The 27,998-nt window shown below is 32.2% G+C and overlaps 1 protein-coding gene across 3 annotated transcripts; it reads left to right on the top strand.

Moving 5' to 3' along the window:
- Window positions 1-72: 72 nt before the first annotated feature.
- Window positions 73-14,025, top strand: LOC111510571 (serine/threonine/tyrosine-interacting protein). 3 transcript variants are annotated; one of them, XM_023166491.2, is made up of 4 exons: window positions 73-270; window positions 350-780; window positions 6,623-6,917; window positions 12,470-14,025. In XM_023166491.2, exons 1-3 carry the CDS (start codon window positions 232-234, stop codon window positions 6,912-6,914), a joined length of 762 nt encoding a protein of 253 aa, XP_023022259.1. In that variant the 5' UTR covers window positions 73-231; the 3' UTR covers window positions 6,915-6,917; window positions 12,470-14,025. The 3 variants fall into 3 exon arrangements, with proteins under 3 accessions (XP_023022259.1, XP_023022260.1, XP_074026160.1); XM_023166492.2 differs by lacking the exon at window positions 12,470-14,025 and adding an exon at window positions 7,491-10,324; XM_074170059.1 differs by lacking the exon at window positions 12,470-14,025 and having other exon boundaries at window positions 6,623-10,324.
- The last annotated feature ends 13,973 nt before the right edge of the window (window positions 14,026-27,998 follow it).

The raw sequence follows: 27,998 nt of genomic DNA, 5'->3' as shown, positions 1-27,998 counted from the left end.
AATGAACGACTTTGTAACCTCGCAGAAAAAAAGAAGAAGACAGAGAAAAAAGAAGAAATCCTTCATCCTTCATTTCATTAACTTCACGAACTTGTGAAGTGAGAAGTGGAGTGGGTGATGGGATGCTCGTAATGGGTTTTTCGATAAGAACGAATATTGGTTTCCAGAACAATAAGCTGCTGGAGTAATCATTATTGGTAAATGTTCTAGTGTTTCATTAGTTGCAATAAAATGATTGATATTACTCCTGGTAACTTCTTACAAGGCGAGGTGAGGTTTCCAACAATTATATTACCAAACTCCACCCCATATTAACAAACGTTTTTAGCTACCTAATATTTTGTTTCAGAAAAATGTAGGGAGCGATACAAACCCATCCTTTAATTCAAGATCTCCATACCCATCCCATAAATCCCACCACATTTATTTCCATGGAACAATGCAAGAAATCATACCTGGAGTATATCTTGGTCCATTCACATCAGCTTACAGAAACTGCCTACTAGAAAATGGTATCAATTATGTTGTCTGCGTCCGACAGCAATTTGAAGCGCATTTTATAAAGCCGCAGGTAGCTGATCCTGCTTTTGCCTATTTAACACTTGACATTGCAGATAATGTTACTGAAAATATCATTAGATTCTTTCCCAAAGTACGACAATTTATTGACGAAGCTCTATCTAACAATTGTAAAGTGCTTGTTCATGGTAATGCTGGGAATTCTAGGAGTGCGACTTTGGTATTGGCATATATCATGGAGAAGTATGGATTGACTTGTGGGTGAGTTGGATTAAAATTGAAGTTTTTGGTAACTGTTCGTTATTGGCTCGTGCTAGTTTTTATAGAATCATTCAGTAAACTTTTGTATTTTTGTCCATTGATCACGAATCTGAAGTCCAAACTCAACACTCTGGTCAGACGTATGGCCACTCAAAATTGGGAAATTGAATTCTTCAAATACTCACCTTTGGTGATGAAACATGTAAAATTATACCTTCATTTCAGGATCCTATGGTACAGACCTTGCTTATTTTGAATGTCCTCATTGAATAATTACTTCTATTTCACTGAAAGAATCTTTTTTTTAAGTAATATAGTTATTTTACTAGAGTGTTATTATTTGTTCGTAATATTACAAAAGTCATAGTTGAGTTATCAAAAATATGCTTCCAAATTTAAAAAATTTCTCTTAGCTTGACCCTACAAGGCATAAGGATCGTCACCATTTTTAGGCTTTCATATTCATTAACTCTAAATGGTACTTTCTTATTAATTCTGCGTTCTTTTACTTAAAACACTACACACACTACAAACATTGATATAATCGTGGAAGGCACATTCTAAAGGACAAAAAAGGAGGTGTCATTCTTTAACGTTTTCATAACCATATAAATTAGACATTGCATTCATTTACATAACCATATAAATCAGACAATACATTCATTTCTTGTTTAATTTTGTCACACCATTAACTGAACCAATGAACACGTCCTGCAAAAAAAATCATAGCAAACCTGTTTGAAGACAGGTATTCAATTAGTAAATAGTAATTCCACAATCAAGACTCAGAACGATTTGGGTGACTCCTTTTTCAATAAGCAGCCATATCCTGAATCGTCTCAACTGTGAACCCTAATAATCCTTCAGTTTCATAAACAATCAGTTTACTTTGTCTCCCGAAGACGCCAACTTGGTTGATGAAATGTGTGTCAAGTAGAGTATTGTAGTTTTGGTGCCTGGGAAAAGTGCTTGTTTTGGATTTATTCTACGCCAACGGTTCCAGTTTCACGTTTTATAAACAATTATAACGTTTGCTGGAAAAAATACAATTTTGAAGAAATTGAACAATTTTCATGAAAAAAAAGGGGAAGTAGCAAGTAAATGAAGGTACGTAACATGCAACTGAAATAGTCTACTTTTCGAAATTTTCAATGTAGAACAGAAATACATAAAAAACCTAATTAAACTCTCATATAACAAAAATAATATTATTTCAAATCATTATGTCTGATTCAAAAAATATGATAGTTGTAGATCATGTCAGTGTTCATGGCTAGTGAGTAGAGTAAATTGAAGCTCCCGAATATATGTGAATGAAGGATTTATTACGGCAAATAAAAATTTTTAAAAGTGAAAATTAGTAACAATGTGTTATTCTGCTTTTAAAATTGGTGAAACTAGAAACAGGAATATGCTTCTAACAAGGGAAATCCGTGAAGAAAGAGAATCAATCAGCTGTGAATCAAGTGGTGACCAAGTACATAAAAAGTGATATTCTTATCTCTCGAATAGTAAACAAAGTCACTGAGGCTATAACAAAAACCATAAATGAGAAACTACTGAAGGTCGAATCCACAGTGGCAGCGCCTAACCAAAATTACTGCGAACTGAATGAAAAGTTTGAAAATGAAATTAAACTCCTGGAAAAGGAAATGAAAGTGGCTAAAGAAGAAAAATAAAATGGAATATAGACTTGATCAGATGGACCAAGTTAGAGATTGTATCCTAACAATATTCAGCTTCGAAGAAGAACCAAATGAAAACACATGAATTGAAAAAATAATGTTACTAAATCTATTGAATAAGGACATCTCTATATGCTACAGGATTGGCAAGAAAGAAGAAAGCAAAACAAGAGGAATCTTTCTGAAACTCTACGACTTAGAGATTAAAGAAGCAGTTTATGGATAGAAAATGTTTCTCAAAGGAACAAGGATAATCATAAGGGAGGATTTAACTGGGTCAAGGGTGAAACAATTGAATACAGCAATTGAAAAATTCGGACTCAAAAATGTATGGATACACAACGGTAAAATCTATATAATTTTAAACAATAAAGTGCATATCATTAAAAATAAAGATGACTTTTCAAAATTCTCACAACTAGAAGAAGTTCAATGATTATATTACAGGTAGCGCATCACTTACTAATGAATGAATATAAATGAATATCTTTTAAAAGAAATTATATGCTAAAAATTTATTCAATTTTTTTTCTCTTACTTATTACTTGTCATATGTTCGACTAAATATAAAATTCTTTTATTTTCTTTCACTTATTGGGAGCATACAAATTATTCTACTATGATAGATTTTTTGGATGTATTAGACGATAACGCTGAAATAAACACAAAAATATGTGATACCTAACCTAACCGGGGTTATATACAAGGGAGAGCGGATGAAAACAGGTACGGTATAGGAATTATACACTTCAATTTTAGAAGTTTATAAAGGCACTATAATAAACTATTGTTATGTTGAAAAGGCAAAATATTTCTTAGATATAATTCTACTGTCGGGAACGGGAAATATTGAAAACATCGATGACTTTCCTATCCCAAACTATATTATTCACTACAACGAATCGCTTATAAATAAATGTGATAGTGTAATAATGTATACTAAAATCAGACTATCAGCAGAAGTAAAAACCATTCATATAAATGAGGGTAAATTTTTTAGGTCAACTTGCTGTATAGGACACTATCAGAAAAAAATTTAGGTCTGACGGCATATTATAGACCCACAGCAACAGACCTCAAAAGTTATATGGAAGATCTAGACGCATACTTAAATAGTTTACATGAACAAAACCTTGAAGTATATGTAGGGTATATAAATATAGCTATTTTAAAATAAGGATCAAATGATACCAACAATTATTTAAATATTATGAACTCAAATGGTTACATATCCTACATAAACAAACCAACGAGAGTTACAAAAGGCACAACATTTACGATCGACCATATTTTCGCCAAAATACAACTTAAAAATGAAATTGAATTTGAGCCTGTCATATTTCTAAGCGACATGACAGACCATTATACACCTTATATATATACTTTTACCTACCTAGATATGAAATCACCCAAGAGAAAAGCACAAACAAAACAAGTTACATAAACTATGAGAAATTCAAAAATATTTCAGAGGGAGGAAAATTGGAAAACGTCCTTCAATTAAACGAGTCACAATTATCATACCAAATCTTTATTGATAAATGGAATACATTATCGAGTCAACTAAAATGCAAACTTCTTTCAGAAATAAATACTACAAAAAAATTAAACCATGGATCTCTGTTGGTCTTATTACATGTATCGAACACAAAGATCGCCTGAAAAAAAACTTATTAGAAATTTCTCAAATGAAACTGAAAAAGAATACGGAAATAAACTTAATACCTTGAAAAAAACAACAAAAGATGAATTTCATCAAAATAAAATAGCAGAAGCAGGAAACGAATATAAAAAAATTTGGACGATTATCAATGATATAACAGTGCGGAATAAAAAATCACATAGACAACACTCCAATAGCCAGTGAAGTCGGTGAAATATTAACAAATAATAAAGATAAAACAAATATATTTAATGAATTCTTAACAAACTTGGGTATAAATATGCCTGAAAATACCAAGTATTAATATGAAACAAAACTTTCCTGAACGTGACAAAATTGACTCAACCAGTTTTTTGAATCTGTAACGGAAAACGAAAATATTCATATATCAAACATAAAAAGTAAATATTCCTTATTGTAGAATCGGTATCACCCAGTTTCCAAATAACAAAAACGTAATAAAACAGAAAAAAAGTTGCCTATCACTAATAAAGTTAATCTTTCCCAATGAAAAATCATTATCTGTTTTTATGATTTCAATTGAGATCATGTATGTATCGAATTTGAAATTATTCCTTTCACCACTTTCAAAAAAATGCTGTAAAATAGCTGCTAGTTTCACACCAGACAATTCTTTCGAAGTATGAGTTTTCGCTCGTGTATTCAAAAAAAATTCAAGAAGACCATGAAATACGTGACATATAACATAATTCCGAAGAAAACATTGTTACTATATGAAAATACAGTCATAAGTAGTTAAATATTCATTGTTACATTTATCTATATCGAAGGAGATTTTCAATAATTTTTGGCTGATTGTTTTACTCAAATGTAAAAGACCGCTTCGTAGATAGATAGATAGATAGATAGATATTCATTTATTTCTACACAGTACATGTAAATCTTGTATAAAAGTTAAAAGAAATACTTTGTCCGAGAAATGTCAGTGAACAAAATTACAAAAGAGTAATAAGATATAAAATTTGAATAAAACATGTCACATACACATATAAATCTAGAGTTGATGAAATAAAATTTAAAATAAAGTGTTAAAATATTCATCTATGGTATAAGGCTCTATATTGCATAAAAATTTTTTCACAGACTTCAGAAAACTGCTGGCCATCCCAATGTCTCTTATATCCTGTGGGAGAGAATTAAAAAATTTAATTGCACTGTAGACAGTACTTATTTCATATAGAGATTTTTTATGTGTCGGATATAAAAACTCATTCCTAAATCTTGTTCCATACTCATGTGTTTTATGATGCTTTTCAAAGTAGCTTGGTTGGTTTACTAAGAAATTTTATTGAATCAAAAATGTATATCGCTGGTACTGTTAATGATTTGTTCATTTTAAAGATTCATCTACATGAGTCTTTGACCTTCATACCAAAAAGTATTCTGATTACCCTTTTTTTGGCAGATAAATACTCTGTTCAGCTCATGACTGGAGCCCCAAATGATAATACCAAAACCTCATTGCAGAGTAAAAATTAGCATAGTAGACAGTCATCAGAACATCACTGTCAACGTTTTTTTTTCGAGAATTGTCATAGCATATGTAGTTGAAGTAATGATCAGTAAATCCAAAAGATAATATTCGGTAAGCCAGTATTAAAACATAATCTTTTTAGAAAAAAATCAATTTATCGAAAAGGGTACTTTCTGAAGATAGGAAAAAAAAAATAAACAAAAATGTAGTTTTTCTTCGAGAATCATGATAACATCATGATTGAATGTAATAATTTTATATATCCATTTTGTCAAATCACCAGAACTGCAATACTCTTTTCGATGCACCAACCATGTTGGCGTAATCAGAAACGTGTGTCGAGAAGAGTATTGCATTTCTGGTGATTGAGAAAAGTACTTGTTTTGGTACTACGCCAGAGGTTCTTTTACCTTTTATTTCAATTCTGATATAGCTAATACTTTCAATAATTATTTTATCGCTAGCATACAGTTAGAAAATAAAAATTTTACCAACCTAAATTGGAGTAATTCTAATCACATCCTCTGACTTGGTTAATTCTTTGGATAATAGATGTAAATAGTATAATTGAAAGTACTGCTCATATTTTTCTTATTTTTATAACTACATTGCTGATGACATAGTAGGATTCATGATGTACTAAAAGTTAGCACAATTATCCCTATTTGGCAGCATCAACATACAGATCTTCTCGCAAATAAACTATCTAGTGCAATATTTATCTTTCGTCAACTGCAAAACATCACAAGCGGTGAGATTGTAAAAATGACGTACTTTGCATTATTCCACTCACACATCAGCTACGGTGTTGTTCTTTGGGGGAACTTTCCTGTTTCGATGAGAATTTTCAAACTACAGAAAAAACTGTAAGACTACTTGCAAGTGCAGGTTATATCTGGAATTAATTAGATTCATTGTATGTATAATTGAAAAAATGAGTGAATTATATTGTTAAACTGAGTGTTTTCAATTATTATTTATTTATATTTAATATTTCAGCGAGGCTTTACATTATGTGAAAGAAAAGCGAGCTTCTGTGGACCCCAATGAAGGATTCCGTGCCCAGTTGATAGAATATGAACCTATATACAAAGCTCGACAGACTATGGCTACTGGTGGGTCATCTACTGATAACAGGCAGAAAAGAAAATGTGAGCAGCTCACAGAAACGGTGGACTACAATCTTATTCAAAGACCTCCAAGTCCAGATATGGAAAACAATAATGACATAAATGTTTATTCTTGCAAAGAATTCTCAGACCACCTCTTTAGGTTGTTGAAAAGAAGCTAGAAGGTACAGATTTTTTGGGTTCATTCATAAGTTTTATAATTTTTGTTAACCTTTGCCAGTACTCTTCATTTTGTTGAGTTTTTTCTCTTCAGTCTCCAGAAAGGGGATTTTGGAATCTATCATCCATTTCAACATTTTTTTGTTTTTCAAACTTTCAAAACAAATTTGTTGATTTATGTTTTTAGTTTAGCATGATGCCAGTTGAAGTTTATTTGTTGATACTGTAAATATTATTGATAAGTTTATAGGAAAATGTCAGTAACAGGTTACACTACAGTTGCACCTAATTTTATAAATCACTTCAATGAATATTTTGTCCTTTTCATTGTGTTGAAAAAAAGAGGTCCTTCAACTGTTGTGACTGAAAAGATATAGTTTTTGGAACTTCTAATATAATGAAATATAAATATACCAGTTCTAGTAATACTCAATTTATCAACACCCATAATGAAAACCAAACAATAGAAATTGAACGTAAAGGGTCCCTCAATGTCCTGCTCTAATTCATTCATTATCCTGATAATTAATTTGTACTCTTCATTTGTAGTTTATTACTAATTCTTACTGTTTTTTTAGGTATGTAACCTTTCAACATGGAAAAATAAACAAAGCTAAATCAATAAAGAATCTGCTGAAGTGTAATAAAGGGCAAAATGAAAAGTTGACTCCGATATTACTGCATATTCATAAATTTGGCCTACAAATTGAAAGAAATTTAATATCCATACTTAGTTTTATTAGTGATCGACGTTTCGGAAAACAATTTTATTTCATTTTTAAAATCCAAAATACACTCAAAAACTTCGCCTGAATCATAAAAATCTGTGTTTCTTTTGGCATACGTCAAAATCCAGAATTCACTTGAAACCTTTCGCATCAGTTGTATAAATCTGTATTTTTTTACAAAAGTCAAAAGAATTGACATACCACAAAAGAATTACACTACAATTGCAATTGTATAAAGCTATTTTTCTTTTGATATATGTGGAAAGAATTGACATATGTCAAAAGAAATGCAGCCTTTTACAATCAAGGCGAAAGTTTTCAAGTGAATTTTGAATATTACTGGAGTTTTTTCCCAACACCAAATCGTTATTTTCAACACCTCAACTTTTTTAGTTTTTTCAGTTTTTAATCTTTCTCTTTGAAGATGATCACTTGGTGATCGAAACACGTGTCGAGGTGTTAAAAATAACGATTTGGTGTTGGGAAAAAACTCCAGTAATATTCATTACTACATCAAAGGTTCCAAACAGTGCATCATAAGTGAATTTTGGTTTTGAAAATTTTTGAAGATTGTTTTCCTAAGTGTCGACCACTAAAAATGCTAAGTATACAAATTAAAATTTTTCCAATTGATGTTTCAATTGATTTTTCAATTTTTTAGCTAAATATATGCATACAGCAGGTTACTTACTAATTGGATTCTTCAGTGGTTTATATTATGCAGAAAATTTTCTTGAACTTTTCAGTTTGCCCTTTATACTCTAGCAGATTCTCTATTAATTTAGCTTTATTTTTCATATTATGGATACCCAAAGATACCAAAAAAAAGTAAGAAATATTGAAATGAAATATCAAGTCTTCCACAAAAAATTATTTCAAAAAATTGTTTTTCAATGTTATATCATTGAATTAAGACTAGTGGATAATTGAAACGCAACTCTCCATGCACAACTTCAATGCCATATTAACTTTTTTTCACCATATCAATTGGTAGTGTTATGTATTTATATAATTTCAAATTCAGATGTACCATGTGATAGGTTTGACACAATTTTTGAATAATCTCTGCGCTAGTTTAGATTTTAATCAAGTACTACTCATCTCCATTTTACACTGATTGTCCTTGCAAAAGTGGCAGATAATATAAACAAACCATCCATCTATTTGCTTCAATTGATAGACATATCAAATGTGAATACATAGTTATTTATCTTTTGAAAATCTTGACGAAACAAAATTTTGCTGGTTGTATTTGTTTGGTAAGAAAATATTTATTTTACAAAAAAGTACAAATATTGCTACCAAATCTGATACTGGGTAGGTATGGAATTTTTTCACCCTGCCTCAAAATCTAGTTTTTAGAGAACAGTCCGAAAATGCAGGGCCCTGTTAATTTTTTATTCAAGGAAATACCATTATTTGTGACACCACAATTTTCAACCACATAGCAAGACAAAGGTTCAAAGATGTTTTAAAGCCCTTGAAATTGTCTTCATAATACATATTTAACAAAAAAATCCACCTAATATGCTTGTAAAAAATTGCGTTTAGTTGGCTACTTTTAGTAACCATACATTAATAAAGATTTTGTTCGGAACTATCTTTCACATTCCAAAGCAATTCGACTGTACTCACTGAAAAATCTTTAAGAGACAATAGTCAAGTTCTGTAGATTTGATAAGGTTTCCACATAAAAGGAAAGCAAATGCATAACCAATCTTGGTGACCTGTTGGAAACCATTCAATGCTATTTCTTCTAATTCAGTGTTGAAAAATGTTGTGAATGAATTTTTCCAAAGGACAATGCTTATGCATTGATTGGTCGTCAGTATTTGGACGAATATTCGCATCTACAGTAGATTAGGGTAAAAGTCAGCACTGAATGGCTTCCAATACCACCAAATTTGTAACCTCTTGCTTATCAGATTCATACACTAGTAATTTCAACTCTCACAAATAATTGAAGACTGCTTTCCTCAAATTAAAAATTGATTACTTCCTGTGTTTTTCCAAAGTGTTGATCCAACATAAAGATATGTATATTTCAGCATTTTTCTTTTTACTTTTTCCGTTTAATGAAAACCGCGAACAAAATATTGACATTAAAGTTGCAACATCCGGAGTTCTGCATTTCAACATTACTTATCAATAATGAAATATATCTGGATGTAGATACATTTTATAAAATCAGCTTTTGTTCAAGTAGTTGAAACTTCAAATAATATACAATTGATAATCGTGGAAATTTTTGAGTAAAGGACCTCTTTTTTTTTCATTGTTACATCACTATGTCATATCACCAGTGAGTATTCATAACTTTTGAAGTTGTTAGAGATTTGTATATTTCAGATCTCAGATGGTTAATAATACTTTTTACTTATGGTCAGGTAGGTATGAATTCTACTATAATGGGAAAAAATTATTTTAAGGTCTACTATTATAGAAATTTGATGATGGCTCATCCCTCAGATATTGTGTACATTTTGAGTCCATATGATAAATAAGTAACCTTGCTCTGTGTCAGTCACTAGCAACTATTGTAAACTTGCCTACTCCAGTAAGATTATTAATGGACCAAGTTGTAATTTCATGTTTTGAAGCTTTTAGAAAAAAACAAAAGATCTCTTCTCAGTATGGAAAGTAAATTTTATTTTTTTATTATAATTAATATAATATGGAAATTAGACGAATTTTTGTTGAACCCTCTACAGCCTAAAAGTCATGCAATTTTCCTAGTCAAAAATTGTGGATGCTCTTAAATATTCTATGTTGATCATTATCTGCCTTACTGCCTGTAATCGATAATTTCCTTGCATTACATACAGAAGTGGAAAGAATAAAATTCATTGTTTTTTTTCAAAGTTATTCAAGTTAGAATTAATGGCCTTTCCTAGTATGCCAGTACTAAATGTTCTCCTGCCGTATGTTTTGGCTTTTATTGACTTTTAATCTTCTACAGTACTTGTACTTGTCACTCAACATCGCAAAGTTAATGTAATAGATATTTACTAATTTGATTTCAATTTCTGAAAGAAATCAGTTCCTACAAACCAAGCATACTGAACAAAACCGTTTCTTTAATTTGTATGGGGAGCAAAAATTTGATATTCATAATTGATATCGGGAGAAAAGAATTACTATTTTACAATGTTATGTCCTTGAAGTGGAAAATCTTAAAAATTACTTTTTTCTTATTGGGGTGAAATCTATGAAACGTAGAAGTGGAAATCTAGCTTACAAAGAAATCAACATAAAAATGTTCCCACACACCGGAACTGCGTGTTTCACCAACTGAGTTGGTGTCATCGGGAGATGAACTATGAGGTGAATATAGCCATGATTTCAAGTTTGTTGGTGATACACATTCTATGAAGAGTGTAGTTCTGGTATTTGGAGGTAGTGTTTGCATTGGACTGAAAGTACACCTGATGGAATTGACCGATACTTGATAAAAATCCATAACGTATTCAGGTAACCCTTTGTTGTGAGATTTTCACTGGACCGTTTACAAAATCGCAAACAATCGCAACAGTGCCCACAAAAAAATTCGCGTAATATGTACAACTTTTCCATTATTGATTTCATGAAAAATATTCTTCATAAAAGTTTTCACATTTTCTGTTACTCAAAATGCATTGGTCGAATTTCATATTTTTCATATGTGTATGGTACCTTGTAAAAATGTTCATAAATACATTGGGAAAAATATTCTTGGTGTAAATTAAACATAACAAAACCAACCCTAAAATCAGTCTTGGTTCCTGTAAGTTATGTAAAATAAAATTGTCGATAGTACTTATTGATAATCTAAATAAAACCTCTACATTTTCAAATTTTCTATTGAAATGAATAATTGAAAATACAAATTTTAATAAAGAAGATATTAAGTAAAACATTATTGGGGGAATTCAAATATAAGAAAGTTTTACTGTTAAAATAGCCCTGAAAGTAATAAACACCAATTAAGTTGTTGTTGAAAATATTGCTCTAAACCCTAGTTTTTAACAAGTACTTGTCAATATTGAAAATATGTTTTTGAATGTTCGATGACAGCCATCAATTCATTTTGCACAATTTTCAATACAGGTTTTATACACTGGAAGCTTCAGAATCATGGTAGATTTGATTCTATAGTGCTATTATGTCTGTGGATACAAATGATGTTACAGACTAGAGTTATTCACAAACATTAAACAATGATTTCAGATTTTCAAAAAATATTTTTTTACATCACAGATATATGTACTTATGTTCAAGTTTTGTTAACTTCTCACCTAGAAATTGGATGAAGTGGAGTAGAAAACTAATAAAGTTTAATAGCCGAGAAAGAGGTCAGTATCTATAACAAATAAAATATCTAAGTTGATGACTCCAATCGCAAATATAAGTATAGGACGTAACAACATCTATTTTTAATTTTTTTTGATATTTTGAAAAAAAGAGTACCTAACATTTGGCAAAATCTGAATTTTTTGACATCTCTCATATGAAATAAAAAATATGTCTATTGCATTTTTGGGTAAAGACAATGTGTTAACTTTTATGAAGAATTTTTTTTTCAGAGCCTTAAGGCTATATTATTGAACTAATTGAGCATTAATCATAATTGATTTTTGGAGTTTCATAGTGTTGAAAAACTTGTACTCAAACAGTCCTTCGTTTTATTGGAAATACTTCTGATTTTTATTCCTTGAAGTTGTAGATAAGTTGCAGCTTTCGTTTTATAATGTATTCTTGTTTAAATGACATTACATTTTTTCATTATTTCTATGTGATAAAGTACTTACATCAGCGTCACAGTGTTTCAATTGTGTTTTAATTTTTTTCAGCTAAAATCACTGATAGTCAGTATTTGCCAATACACACTTGTATTCATCTAGTTGCTGAAACTAAAAGTTAAAATTGTTTCACGATTCTTTAAAATCTTCTGGAAGATATTTTTGGTTTCACTTTGAGAATAGATGTTCTGTTTATTTGGTTTAGAATGCATTAAGTTATTATAAAAACTAGTCGTTCTTTAGGTTTTTGACAATAGGATGCATAGAATATTTCATATAAATAGGGTATCGATAAATCTTTGGGGGATATGGCTTCTAAGGGTATCAAAAAGCTTTCACTTGCCTTCTACTGACATTCCTTATAATATTAAAGTCGAAAACATCTTTTGTTGACTACTTTTGGTATTAATATATTTGGACCCCTTCCTTATAAATCGAATAGCAATGAAGTGTCATTATTGGACTGCAAAATTTTCAAACTTTTGTGTCAGTTTCATTTCATCAAAATGGCATCAGAAACACTTCTATCGATTTTCTGTCTGGTGGAATTGAAATATTCAATTATTTCTAAAATCAATGAACATTTCATCCTCACAAAACAAAAAATCACCACAGTTTGAGTTTTCAAATCATTGCACATATTCTAGATTTCTTTAAAAAACTAATTTTTTCTAAAAATATACCCTCTTTAAATTCAATGAAATAATTTTTAACTTTGAAGAGAAATAGAAGCTAACCTCACAAATCTCAAAAACCCAGTGCATTATTTGAGATGAGTAGTGCTTTTCTATGATAGAATTATTAACTGTTGATAATTTTGAGTTAAGCAAAGCTCTTAAGAGTTTGAATATTCCGCTTTCAATCCATCATAAAGTTTCAACAGAATATAGACAACATACCATATGCTTCAATATTGATAAAAAATTGTTTGAAATCCAAAAATACTGTTGAATATTTTCTTCACCTAGAGGTAGAAAATATATTTCTAAAATCTAATGAAACTTCACACCAATGGACCTATTCTATGTTGAAAATCAGTTTTTTGTTCTGAGTAAAAACAATAGCAATGTTTTTTAAACAGAAGCCAGAGTTTAATTTTTGAAAGTCAGTTCAGTTTCCAAACAATTTTTAAAGCTAAACTTGTGACTTCATCTGTTGAAGTTTTGGAATATGGCAACTTGAATTACCAAAATTGGGAATACTGTACAATTTCTTTGGTGTACATTGTAACAAGTGATATTGAATATGTTAGGTAAATTTTATGATACATAGACCCTATAAAAAATATTCTATGCTTAACCTTTGAATCAAATCATTCTTTGCATTGAAATAGTTAGTTATTTTGGTGTTTGATTTATACAAGTCCCGAAGAGAGACAGTAGTTAGTTTGTTTCGATTCAAAATGAGGTAACCAAATTTTTTTGAGTGGAAAATTTCTATATGGAAGCTTGCATTTCATGTTTTCTTTAGGTAGGTGTGTCAATGTGTATATGTATAATATAGTGCCTAATGTAAAAATTGTAGAATTTAGGTAAGACAAAACTATTTTTATACTTTTGTAAAGTTTGTTTTCGTTTTATGTGAAATAGATTTATGTTATTTCAAAATTGCCTTTTCTTTATTTATTACCGGTGTTTATCAAATTCAACTGTTTTGATTATAGAGTTACATATATAACAAATTTTTTGTTTTATGGTTTTTTGAGTACCTAATAAATTACCGAAATAAAGGTGCGTACCATTTTGAACATGAATTTTTTTGTTGACCCACTAAAATAAAAAAACCTACTAAAATGTGTGTTTAGGAACATAAATTACAAACAATTTATGTAGATTATACTTTGTGTTTTATTTTGAAAAATGTTTCCTTGTTGCAATAATTTATTGTTTTATTAGTTACAAAACTCATGTTTTAAAAAACTCGGTGATTTTAGTTTTTTTTTTCTGTAAATGAAGTATGATTAAAAATCAATGCTGGCAACATTTTAAAATGATTTTCAAACTCTTTCACCCTTGCAACACCTATTAACAAATCTGAATAAAATAATGTAATCTTTATATTTTTGAATGTTGGCCAATCATTTTCCATCCCATTAAGTATTGAACATAACGGGACTAATTGTGGCAGTTTTACTTTTCCAACAGCGCAACACAATCCAGTAGATTTACCACTGTATTTCAACACCTTTGAATATTTACAAGTGATTGTTATTTTCCCAATCATCACAGATCTGTTGGCACTGATTCATTTTCAGTCACTCTAGAACGCAATTCTGACATTGTTTTCAAGGACTACACACACTACAGGAAAATTCTTAAGGCACTCTAAGAGCGATGCCTGTGCAAAAATAGTGATTCACATTGGATTTGAATCCATTTAGAAAAACGTTCTCGGGAAGTTTATTCCACAAAAACGCAGTTCTATTTGTACTGAGTTGAACCTCAATACGATGAGCAGCCACAGTTCATCACGTATTTCTGATATGTACCGCTCTTGGTGGAATCAAATGTGCCAAGTCACTTGAACACTTCCCTTGAAAGTATCTACAGCCCTTCTTCCAGACTTTCAAGGTGGCAAGTGATGTTTCGCAACTCAATCAAGCGGATGGCTATTTTCTGGATGGAATCCAGCCACTTCAGGGTATGCGTAGGAGCGGAGCTCCATACATGAGAACAATACTCCAAAGGTCTGATCTGAGCTTTATAAAGCATCAAAAGTTGCTGAGGTGTGTACAGTTTTCTGGTTCGGAACAGTGTTCCAAGCTTTTGAGAAGCGGCTTTTGCAATTCCAGTGACATCAATGAATGTGTCCATCTTAACCCCCAGCAAACTTATCGACGCAGAAAGTGGAATTGTCAAACGTGACATTATTAAATCCGGTTTTGGAGACATTTATCTTTTTGGAGAAAACCGATGCCTGGGTTTTTGTGCCATTGAAGTGCACCTGGTTACTTTCACCTCAATTCGTGTAAATACGACTATTATTATTTTCTGGCTTCGTTGCTCAGTGTGGTTAACAGGTAGCGTAGCTCGTCGTACTTTTGCTTGACTTCTACGGCATAATACAGGTCATCTTCACAGCATTTTTATCAACTAGAAAACTTTTTCACTAATCACAATACAAAAAATGGTGAATGGCAGCACTTTCAAGGAGTCACAAAGGAAATGAAAGACATATTTGTTTGTTGTCAAACATTCACGGTGCCTTTTTACGTGGAAAGATATATCAAGCTACACAAAAAACGTCTGACCTAAAAATTATTATTTTTTAATTAAGGATATTAATACTTTCAACGCACCTTTTTCCCTGCGCGTTCATAAAATAAAGTTAACTTTTCATCACTGTTTTTCCGTACTGCTATCTGTAGAGTAGGGAGGGTGAGTGTAAGCCCACAGCACTTAGGACACATGTGACCCATTGTACATCCTCCCGTCCATCCTGTCCTTTCCAGGAAAGTGGATAGGTCACTGGGAGACATCTCCTTTATATCGGCAGGTGTAGGCCAAGACTCGCTGAACACACACTCTCTTATTAACGATAACTCCGGGCACTCGCATAGGACATGCCTGACAGTCTCAACTTCCTGCATAGAGGTGTGTCCACTAGCCCCATATTATGGAGGTGTTTCCTTAGTTGATAGTGGCCAGTCAGACATCCTACTGTTGAGCGTATATTTTTCCTGGTCATCGCCAGATATTTCTTCGGTGCCAGCTTCCCAGGGTCGCCCAAGGTGATCCTGGCAAGATTGCATCCTTTGATTCCATCCCATCTCTTCAAGATTGAGCATGGGTGTAATATTTGACTAGTTCCGCAATTGTCAAAAGTCATTAGGCCGTAGGTGCTACTGGGTCCTAAAATTCTTAGTCCAGCCGCTTCCTTGGCTAAAGAGTCGGCAATGCGATTACCTTTACTCCTGTCGTGCCTTTTAACCCACCTCAGGATAATGTTATCTATCGAGGCTTTGGCTAAATCTTGGTGACACTCTAGTACTAGCCCTGAGGTTACACGTTGTCTGTTCAAGGCTAACAGGGCTTGTCTGCTGTCAGTGCAGATTGTTATGTTTTTGCCAGAAATTCCTTTCCTGGTTATTTCTTTTGTGGCGATTGAAATACCAGCCAGTTCTGTTTGGACCACGCTGGTATTTTTTCCCATTCCTTAAGGATTAATCCTTAGGCTTAGTGATCTGGAGTACACTCCAAATCCTGAGCTTTCTTTGGTTTTTGAGCCGTCTGTATATATGCGTATTGCATTTGTAGCATGTGACTCTGTGTTCTGTTTTATTAGTATTTTGTAGGGTTTATTAAACACAAACCTCGGTTCAATTGCATCACTGGTTGCCTGCAGCAAAGATTGCGCAGTAAGCGCTTCTCACCATAGGCCCAGCCTCAATTGACCCATTCCTACTTCGAGGTTTACACTAGCCGTACGCAATCGCACCAAGGCCATTAACATAACCTCCTTAACGTACCGGTCCAGAGGGGACAAACTCGTAATTAATTCCATTGCCGCGGTTGGTGTTGTTCTCATGACTCCTGTGATGTTTAAACAAGCCAGTTGCTGTATTTGATATACTTTTTGGATGGCCATTGCTTGTAGAACTTTCGGTCCGCATGCCATGGCTCCATACGTTAACATAGATCTTATTATTGCAGTGTAGATCCAGGTGACCACACGAGATGAAAGACCCCATGTGTGTCCCACTGTCCTCCGACATTGCTCATAAGCCACATATGCTCTTTTTGCTCTACTCTGTAGGTGAGAGTTCCATGTTAGCCTTCCTGTCGAGGATAGTACCAAGGTATATTTTTGGAGTCTGAAATGTTTGATATAGGTTGGTTTTATATTATTGATGTGCAATAAGAAATTATTTTCAAATATTCCAACTGAAGCGCCAGCCGCAGGAAAAAGGCGTGTCCATAAAACAAAATTATCTTTCCATCACTGTTTCTCTATACCTTTAAATTTTGGTGGGTGTCTCCATGGCAATTTTAATAGTTTTCTTGTATACACAAGATCTATCAACTGAAACCAAAAATGTGCGGCTGGCTTCTGCTGATGGCTCAGTGCATTTGTATTTCTGTTGACCAAGTGTTACCCATCCTTGCTCTTGGATGCAGCATACTGATGATATACAGGGTACAGGGTGTCAATTGATTCCCTCGGTCCATTGCTATCAGGGAAAACAATTTTTCGAATTGCTCAATTTTTTTTCGCATTCATATCGATAAATAATATCTTTTAAAATTATTTTCTCGCATGGGTATTGGATGATCCAGCCGAACGTGGCCAACCAAAGTTATGTTTTTAAATGGAACACCCTTATATGAAGACGTAATTCAATTCCATATTTTTGTTTTCGAATTTCCATTGCGGCATTGCTAAGTTATTTCAGAAAAATCTATTTTGCAGACAATATTAAGTGGGTTTTTTAGGAATAGTGAGTCAACATCACTATGATAATTTTGGGAATCTCAACTTTCATAAACAATATATAGGGTGTCAGTAAAGCCGGTCAAGTTTCATTCATTTTCAAACAGACATAATTCAACTTTTTCAAATGGAACACCCTGTATTTTTTTATTTGTATGAAATGATTCAACATTTCACTAATTTTTTTTATCAGAGGTATACTACACGAAAAACAGATATTTTACAAATCATACCCAGTTTCATTAATCGTTGTAACCACAAAAAATTTGTTGATTTACGCCCACTTACTCAAATTTTTTTCAATATAAACATAACGCCCTATTTTCTGACCATTTTCGCGACCATTTTCTGAAACACATAATGTCATTTTTTGAAAGAATTCTCTACACGTTCCAGCATAACCTCTGGGTTCTAGTGATTCTTCGTTTCATGTCTTCTATAGATGTTGGAGGAGTTTGGTAGACAATCCATTTGATATACCCCCATAAAATAATTTTCCTGATTGATCTCTTTCAAACCCCACCGGCAAAATTGAACACGTTTTTTAAAATCTCTTTCTCTTAACTCTTGCATCAATCTCATATGGTAAGGATGGAATTTGCTTGCTCGTATCATTCGAGACACGCTGGTTTGAGAAAATCCTAATTTCCTGGTTATTCACATGGGGATTTTGAACAAGGTGAAGAGTAATTTGAAATATATTCTCTTCATTTGTTACAGAGCAGACACGTTCGAACTTCTCGTGACTGACATTACCAGTTCTTTCAAATCTTGTTTTTAGAGCCTGAAATGCCCTTCAATCTGGTTGTCTTTTTTTCGAGAACTTCTCTTTGTAAATCCTAGATGCATGGAGGCAGTTTCCGTCACTTTCCCTCAAAGCATAGACCATTTGCTTCATATCTTCCAATACATAATCCATAATGAAAAAGATTCAATCTACACGCGAAAGAAACTTCAACACATGGCATTACTGACAAATTCCGAGATTCATTTTTTGATGTCGGTCATGGATAAATGGGTTTTTGAAGAAAATAACAGTATAAATATTCTTTAGGTTTTTTACGCATTTTTCACCGTTGAAACCGCTGATAACTATCACTAGATGATCACTAGGTGGTCGAAACACGTGTCGAGGTGTTAAAATAATGATTTGGCTTTGAGATAAAACTTCTTCCTTCTGAAGATGATCACTTGGTGATCGAAACACGTCTCGAGGTTTTAAAAAAACGGTTTGGTGTTGGGAAAAAAACTCCGGTAATGTTCATTACTGCACCCAAGGGTTCCAAAAAAGTGCATCACAAGTATCACTAGATGGTATGAAAAATGCTAATGTACTAATGATTAATTTGAATTTTCGAAAAACAAATTTGAATGAGTGAACGTATATAATATACCTCTAAATAAAAATTCAATGAAATATTGAAACATTTCATACAAATGAAAAAATACAGGGTGTTCCATTTGAAAAAGTTGAATTATGTATTTTTGAAAATGAATGAAACTTGTCCGGTTTTACCGAGCACCCTATATATTGTTTCTGAAAGTGGGATTCCAAAAATTATCATAGTGATATTCACAAACTATTCTTAAAAAATATTGCCTGCAAAATAGGTTTTTCTGTACTGATATGTATATGAAGGTTATCGAAGGTCTTGATATAAATAAAGAAGTTATCAATCGGACACAACACTCAAGAAGGTGACCAAAATTTCATGAAAAAATATTCATCATTAACAAAGTTATGACAACTCAAAAATTCGAAAACTCACACAGCTAACAGTCACAATATATCATTCTTTTATGATTTCAACAATAAAGTGCCGCCAGATGAAAAAAAAAACAAATAGCGTAAATATTTTCAATGAAAATAACGGAATTGCATTCACACAATTCAACTAACAATGAAGCAAAAAATTTTAATAAACGTAACAATTAATTCTAACTCATATTCTAGTAGCCTCTACTAATCCACCACGTATTTCGATACATGTGTCGTGGCGCTTACGAATGTTTCTGATCACGTTCCTTAGTTCTTGAGGGCTAATATCTGCACATACCTGTCGAATTCTTGCACAAAGTTCATTTCTATCTCTTGAGCGGTTTTTGTAAACCTTTTGTATGAGAAGTCCCCAGAGAAAAAAGTCCAAAACTGTGAGGTCTGGAGATCTGGGTGGACACTCTATAAACGGACTACCACGGCCTATCCATCAGTTTGGAAAATGTTCGTTAAGCCATTGCCTCACAGCTCTGGCATAATGAACTGAACACCCATCTAACTGGACAATTAAATTTGATCGTTCACTGATTGGCAGCTCGTGAATAGCATCCCAAAACTCTGTGTTTAAAAATTCTAAAAACCTCTGCGCATTAATGTTTTCCTCAAAAAAGAAAGGACCAATAATTCGTTCGTTCAATATCCCACACCAGACATTGTTTTTTTGGGAATACTGGCTTTTACAGTTTATTACCCAGTTAGGATTATCCGCTGCCCAATAGCGACAATTCTGTGATGACACTACTCCATTTGTAGTGAAAGTGGCTTCGTCGGTATATAAAATATTTTTTAGGAAATTTCTATTGTTTAAATATTCCCCTTGGGCCCATAAACAATATTCCAGGCATCTTGCTTCGTCGCCTTCTTGAAGTGTGTGTAAAAATTTTGGCTTGAAAGGTTTAATATTCTTCGCCTTGAGACATCTCCGAATAGTTTCTCGTGGAATATTCAAATCTAAAGTGGCATTCCTTATACTGACATTAGGATTACTTCCGAAAAAAACTTAAAATGATTTGATCATTCCTGTCATTCCTGTTTCGTCTTTGTACAGGATTACTTTTAAACATCATTTTTGATACTGCACCAGTTTCATTGAATATTTTATTTATTTTATTTACCGTACCGCAGCTAATACGAGGACGATCTGGATACGTATATTTCGAGCCAAAATTCAAAATTTGAATTTGTCTTTACTCAAATTGAATTCTAATTGATATAGTTTAGTGTATGATTTTCACTATAAAAGGTTTTACAAAAACTGCGACACGTGTTTTGCTATACAATAGACTTAAGTAAGGTTATACAAAATTTTCAAATATATGAAAGAGAAATGTAGCTAAATTTAGATGTATTTATCAAGAAATAGTAGGAGAGATATGAAATTTTGAAATTTTAAATTGTTAAAATTATTAATTATCATGGAAATACCTCCGTTTCTTCCGTAATAATTGAGGTAGAATGATTGAACTCTCAGAACTGATGTCAATGCTAAAAACGCATCTACCACCTGAATTGGGTTGGCCAATGTGATATACACTGCCCGCCACCCGCGATGGAATAGCCCATTTTATGGTAAAACATACTAGGGGGCAAAATAGTTCGTTTCCAATACCTGAACTTTTTCATTCTGGAAAGTACTCTCAGATATTAAAGATGCCGACATTTTCACGGATTCGTTCGGCTGTGAGATGCAGTGTATGAAAAATATTCGATAGCGGCATCTAATATAACTGAGGAAGACCATCCGAAAAACTAATTCTGGGTGCCAAACATCCAAATTCTATCCCAACCGGTTTTTATTTACAATATTTGCCAAGCTTTCGCTTTATTTTAAAGCTTCTTCAGGGCTATCTGAAATACAATTTGGTTAAATTTTAACAGAAAATAGGGAATATCGATACTTACAGTAAATATTAATAATATATATATATATATATATATATATATATATATATATATATATATATATATATATATATCCCGCTTATATATATATATATATATATATATATATATATATATATATATATATATATATATATATATATATATATATATATATATATATCCAACTATCAATAGAGCTTCCGTACATTTACAATTTTCTATCAATCGGGCGTCCGGTTTCAATGAGGCGTCCATATATGGACGCCGAATTGTTTCACCATGCCAGGCAGTTCAGAGGTTCCCTATCTTCCATCTGACAAAATTTCAGATGGGCGCCTATTTATCAATTTCATTGTCAAAATTATATGTATTGGCGTATATTCTAGTTGAGTCTTTTTTATTTTGGTGGCGCTCGGGAGGTACGCGTATACTTGTGCCGTATATTTTTCATACATGTGAGCGATTATGAGGCGTCCATATAACTGACAACAATGCAATAGTTTTTGCGAGAGGGAAGTCTCAATGATTTGTTAGAAATATCGTTGATTTGGTATGTTTGTAGGTCGGCGCCGGTTTCATACACAGGGTGACAATTTGAAAACTTACAAGGTCTATCTCTGAGCAACCAAATAAAATATAAGAAATCGCTGAAAACAACTTTCATAATACAAAGGGAGAAACAAATGATGTGATGACTAACTTGTTTTTTCTCTCACACCCTTGCCCCCAGCCACCACAACTTCATATTTTTGAAAGGCAACCACCTACTTGTGATACATTATCTGAAAGCTCTTAAGATATGCTCTTCAATGGTACTCTTCAAAGCTACATTCGATGCAGTAAGTTTTGGTTCATCAAATAAAAGAATTCATTCAGAATAAATTTTATTTTCTATTATTAATTTAGTAAATTTTCAAAAACATGATTTTTACCATCGTAGCATTAATATTAAGACTTGAATATTTTACGCCTCTTCTATTTTTTTTTATTCGTCTCGATAATAGATAGGGATAGATAGGGAAGGAGAGTGGCACCTTGTTTTAGAGGTCTTTCGAATACCTTTACTACTCTGTCAACAGAAAATTTTTGTGACGATTAGTTTTCGAGATAATTTGAAGTTTTAAAGGTATTTGCATTGAGTTCAACTCTTTTTAAAATAAATCAAATTGTTTTTAAGGTGCAAGTTACGTTCAGAACTCTCATAAAAAAAATAAATTTTTGCTTTTTATGACAACCTGCTAATACGTGTCCATTTGATGTCGAATTATTTGTTTATTACGAGGAGATTTCTCCGGGGGATGGGGTTGGTTACCACCATTACATTTTAGGTAAATTGAGTGGCACCTACTTATGAAGGTTGAATTGCCTCTTCAAGAAGTTGTTAATAAGAATCACCGGTTGAATTTCCATCAATGAAAAATGAACCTATAATATGATTGCCTAATATTCCGGCCCAGATATTCAACTTTTGGGGATGTTGGGTATGTATTTCTGCGTATTGTCTTGGGTTTTCATCCGACCAATAACGGCAATTGTAACGGTTCACGCAACCATTTGAATAAAATGAGCTTTCGTCCGAATAACAGATGTTATAAAGCAGTTCGGGATTTTGCATTAATATTTCACTCATGCCCTCACAAAACTCCTGTCTTCGGTCAAAATCATCCTCATTGAGTTCACGAACAAGTTTAATTTTGTAAGGATGGTATTTGTGGTTTTTAAGGATTCTCCATGCGATCATATGGCTTATTCCTGCCATTGCGGATAAACCTCTGGTACTTAACCTGGGATTGGCGATGACTTGACCAAACACTACAATCGCATTATCGTCATTCACTACCCTTCTCTGAACATCACTTTTTTCATTTAAAACCGAACCTGTCTCCCTGAATTTTGTGACCAAATCCAGAACGTGATTTCTGCTTAGGTGTTTACCAGGTTTTTGCTCGTTAAATAAAATTGATGTTTTATTAGCATTTTGGTCGTTGCCAAAAAATGAAGCAATAACTGAAACCCTTTCGGCAGTAGTGAAAGAAATGTTTAAACAAATAACAATACACGACCCGTTTCAACAAAACAATCGAACGTTGTTATTTAACAAAAAATTGATAAGAAGAACTGCTTAAAATTTTTTTTATTTAGGCATACAAGTTACCGAGTGGTCTGTCTAATGTATTATCAACATGGCAATTTTAACTTCAAATTATCTCGAAAACTAATCGTTACAAAAATTTTCTTTTAACAGAGTTGTGAAGGTATTCGAAAGACCTTTAAAACAAGGTGCCACTCGACCTACTTTCCCCATCTAAATAAAGGTCGTCGGACGCACCTCTCTGAGGGGGTGCGTCTGATTAGTCTGAAAGGTGTCCCCCTTCAATTAGAAATCGACGTGTCCGAGCTTTTTTGAAAATCTTACTTTTTATATTCAAAAACGGCTCTGTTAGGTTTTCGTTGTTACACACTGTATATAGAAGAAAATGTAAATGGCGAAATGTATGATCACATGCTAGAAAGATCTATCGAACCTCGGATAGTTCATGAATTAGAGAATCACAGAGACATACACGGCAATTTATCTTTGAAAGAAAATGTATTACATTTTCAACAGAATGGGGAACCTTATTATTTTGTAGTTCCTGTTATTCAATGGTTAGATAATAATTATGCTGATCAATGTATTGGAAGAAGAGATTCTACTGAATGGCCTCTCACATCCCTGGACCTATCTCCTCTAGATTTTTTCCTCTGGGCCACTTACTTAAAATAGGTTGTTTTAAAGACGACGCAATCTGATTCAATAAAGCCACTGAAGGAAAGAATAATCCAAGAATGCTGAGCTATTTTCAGAGAAACATTTGCCAATGTTTCGGAATGACTTTCGGAAATGAAAATTGCGAAAGTTATAAACAATTTAGTGAAAAATAAAAAATGGGTCCAGTTTTTTGGAAATATCTCAAAAACTAATTGGAATTTTCAAAATCGAAAAAAAAAAATTCGAAAAGAGGAAGAAATTTCCTATCGAAAAGTCCTGACTACCGGAACTGTAGGACCAATATTTATAATTTTCCCGGAGCTCTGAAATAGAGCTCTAAATCGGGTGTTTAGCCGCGTGTAGGCCGTGCGTGTTTAGGTTAATTTTACAAAAAAAAATTTATAGCATATAAAATATATAAATTGAGGAATGAAAAAATTCAGTCATATACTCAAAAGATAAATTAACAGTAATCTGTCGGTAAAAAATTTTTAATGCAATTATTAGATTTATTATGCTATTGTTAATTAACAATTTTTTATCACTCGATTATCATTATTGCAAGTGTGATATTTTTCAAACTAAAAGTGTGGAATTTTTTTCCTTCCATAGAGTTATGATTATAACGGTTAGGAATTGATTTACTTCCAAAATATTGAAAAATTATTATTTTTCAGTTATTTATTAACCATTTACTGCATTTTTGAATTAAAAAGTTTATTAAATAATCGAAGAACAATTTTTTTTTGATTATTATTATTAGTATATTTTTTTTTCAAATCAGAAGCTACATAAAAATATTTTTTTTATTTCATCACTTATTGTTTAAAACTTTGTTATAAATTCGATAAAAAATGGAGTGAATAAAAAAATGCATGGTTTTTTTCATTCATCAATTGCAACTGGAACAAAAATGAAATGAAAACATTCATTTGTTTATAACAAATTGTTTATTTAATACCCAATGGAGAATTTTAAAAATTAAATTGTTTTTGTTCCGAATTAAAAACAAGATGAATAATTATTTTAAAAAATTGGTTTCTTAATATTATTAATTGGTGGTAAAAAAATTGTTACTCAACAAATGCGTTTTTTTGCATTGTAAAAATTTCTTCAAGAGACAATTGAAAAAAATCATGATTTTTATCAAAAATTAAGATCCAAAAAAAATTCAATCATGTTATAAACAATGCATTTGTTTATAATAAATTTTTAAACAATGAGTGATAAAAATTTTAAAGAAATATGTTCATCTAACTTCTGATTTGTTGATGATCGAGCGATAGAAAATTGTTAATTAACAATAGCGTAATAAATCGAATAACTGCAATAAACATTTTTTACCGACAGATTATTGTTCATTTATCATTTGAGTATATGCCTGAATTCTTTCATTCCTTAATTTATATATTTTAAATGCTGAAATTTTTTTAGTAAAAATGGCCCAAACAGGCACGGCTCACGCGCGGCCAGACAGCCGATTTCGAGCTCATTTTCAGGGCTTCGGGAAAATTATATATATTGGTCCTACAGTTCCGGGAGTTGAAACTTTTTTATAGGAAATTTCTTCCTATTTTCGAATTTTCGATTTTGAAAATCTCAATTAGTTTTAGAAATATTTTCAAAAAATTAAATCCATTCTTTATTATTCTCTAAATTGTTTATAACTTTTGCTATTTTCATTTTCGGAAGTCGTCCGTTTTCAAAAACTTTCTAGACGCTATTCCGAATCGAATGACACCTCAACCATAATTTTCGGAGACTGCTGAAGAAAGTTCGGAAAAAAGCACTTCTTGATCAGATTAGTCAAGTTCAAACATAGCTTAACAATCTTTCAACAGCTACAGATTGGGGATGAGAAAAAACAGAGACTCTGTTTTTGCCCATGAAAACACCATAATCATTGGCAGGTTTAGAATTACTGAAACTAGTTCATTGTAGTTGCATAGTAGGTATCTAACTGCAGTAAAACTTAAAGCAGTAGAAAAACAGTGATGAGTGCATCCGATGTTGTTGGGATGATGACAATTTCAACTTCGAGTACGGCATGATTGTTGATCAACAAAATACTAACCATCCAGTATATCGAAAACTGATTCAGGCATTCTACGTATCAAACTCAGATACTAACTCTGACGGTTAAGAATGCGTTAATAATAAATTGTTTTGGTAATAAATGATAAAATTAATTATGAAAAATGTTTCTGTCAATTTGTAGAGAAATGTCAATTATGATTTTCAAAATAGAAAACATTCTCCGAATAATCATTTGAACATTCGAGATATATAAAAAAACGTTCATAAACAATTAAAAATCGTATTTTTTTCTGAATATCATATTATGAAGATAAAAATTTTTTGAATTCCCATACGGTCATACACAATTTATAAACAAATTGCGCTAAAACAGTTTGTTCAACTTACCGAATGTCTTTATTTGATACAGAAACAGGATATAATGATAAATATATAGAAAAATTAAAACAATATGTTATGTTACTAAAAAAAATCATAATGAACAAAATATAATGTTTTTGAACTTTTATAATGTGATCTTGTGGAGCACATTGATAAAAAGAGATTCACGTTCATTACAAGACCAAACACGACTATGATACGATATTTCATCATGGAATCCTAGTGCCTATCTTCCGGCTCCATCATCAGATCAGCTCCAGAGTACCTACCATATTGTCATCAAAATCACATAAAACTGCCAATTTTCATAACGCTACGATCTTTAAAAGATGGTTAAATTAGTTTTCTTAGATTTGACTACATAGTTACATACATACATACAGGTCGACCTAATAAAAGCGTATTAAAAACGAAAAACTCTAGAAAAAATTAAAAAATATTTAGGTCAGTCCTTAAAGAAATATTGAAAAATGCATGACTCGAAAAATCGTATACCATACACGGAAATGAATCTTGACAGGTCTTGATGCCTTCTAGATGGCTATCCTGTGTAGTGTGTATCAGCCAAATGGAATAAATATGACACTGAGTAAATATGACTGTGCTCAACAAAACACTCAGGCACGTCCAATTTTCAACAACCAAATTTTTCAATGCTCAATAACTCAGTTAACGGGAACAACAACTCGACCACGAACTCGGGCTTTGCAACCGTTACCACATCGCCTCTGATAATGTATACCGCAGTAGTAGACGAAACGTCAGGCATAAAAACCTGCAAACCACGCAAACGCTGAAAACAGATTTTACACTGTCATCTACGGCCGTGAATATTTACATTCTTTGGTAATTCATATTATTTATCCTATCGTCTGTCATTTTGGCGTCTTCAACTAGTTTGAATACTTTGAATTCTTGCTGTTTTCTAATGGAAATATACAATGAACTTTTTGTAATTAAAGTTGAACTTTCAATAATCACACCATGCATGTGTCGGTTTCACTTCTCCTATCATTATATTCGGCTCGCTTAAATATCATACAGTGTTAAAATGGAAATATGCCAACCAAGACAAAAATTATCGAATGATATTGAAAATTTCGTTATGGAATAAACTTTTCATGATCAGTCAATATCACTTGGTACCTATGTAAAAATGAAATACATACCGGCTACCTGAAATCCATACGCAATTTGTCGTTGGCACAACGCTTGTTGAAAAACAGATGTGAAGAAATTAAAACCCACTTGCTGCCTACATTTAATGCGGTAAATATTGGCAACGTTGTAAGGATTCCCAATAATCTATTTCATGTATG

This window comes from Leptinotarsa decemlineata, unplaced genomic scaffold (assembly GCF_025532065.1).
Source record: "Leptinotarsa decemlineata unplaced genomic scaffold, Ldec_3_MD MMD2_P_RNA_scaffold_6, whole genome shotgun sequence".
NCBI lineage: Eukaryota > Metazoa > Arthropoda > Insecta > Coleoptera > Chrysomelidae > Leptinotarsa > Leptinotarsa decemlineata.
The sequence above is the reverse complement of the archived record's forward strand: the minus strand, read 5'-3'. Positions and strand labels throughout refer to the sequence as shown.

Excerpts from the sequence above, each read along its gene's own strand:
- LOC111510571 (XM_023166491.2), top strand. The coding sequence starts at position 232 with ATGATTGATATTACTCCTGGTAACTTCTTACAAGGCGAG. Across the intron at positions 271-349 it reads GTAACTTCTTACAAGGCGAG|AAAAATGTAGGGAGCGATAC; the intron begins GTGAGGTTTCCA and ends ATTTTGTTTCAG. Across the intron at positions 781-6,622 it reads AAGTATGGATTGACTTGTGG|CGAGGCTTTACATTATGTGA; the intron begins GTGAGTTGGATT and ends TTAATATTTCAG.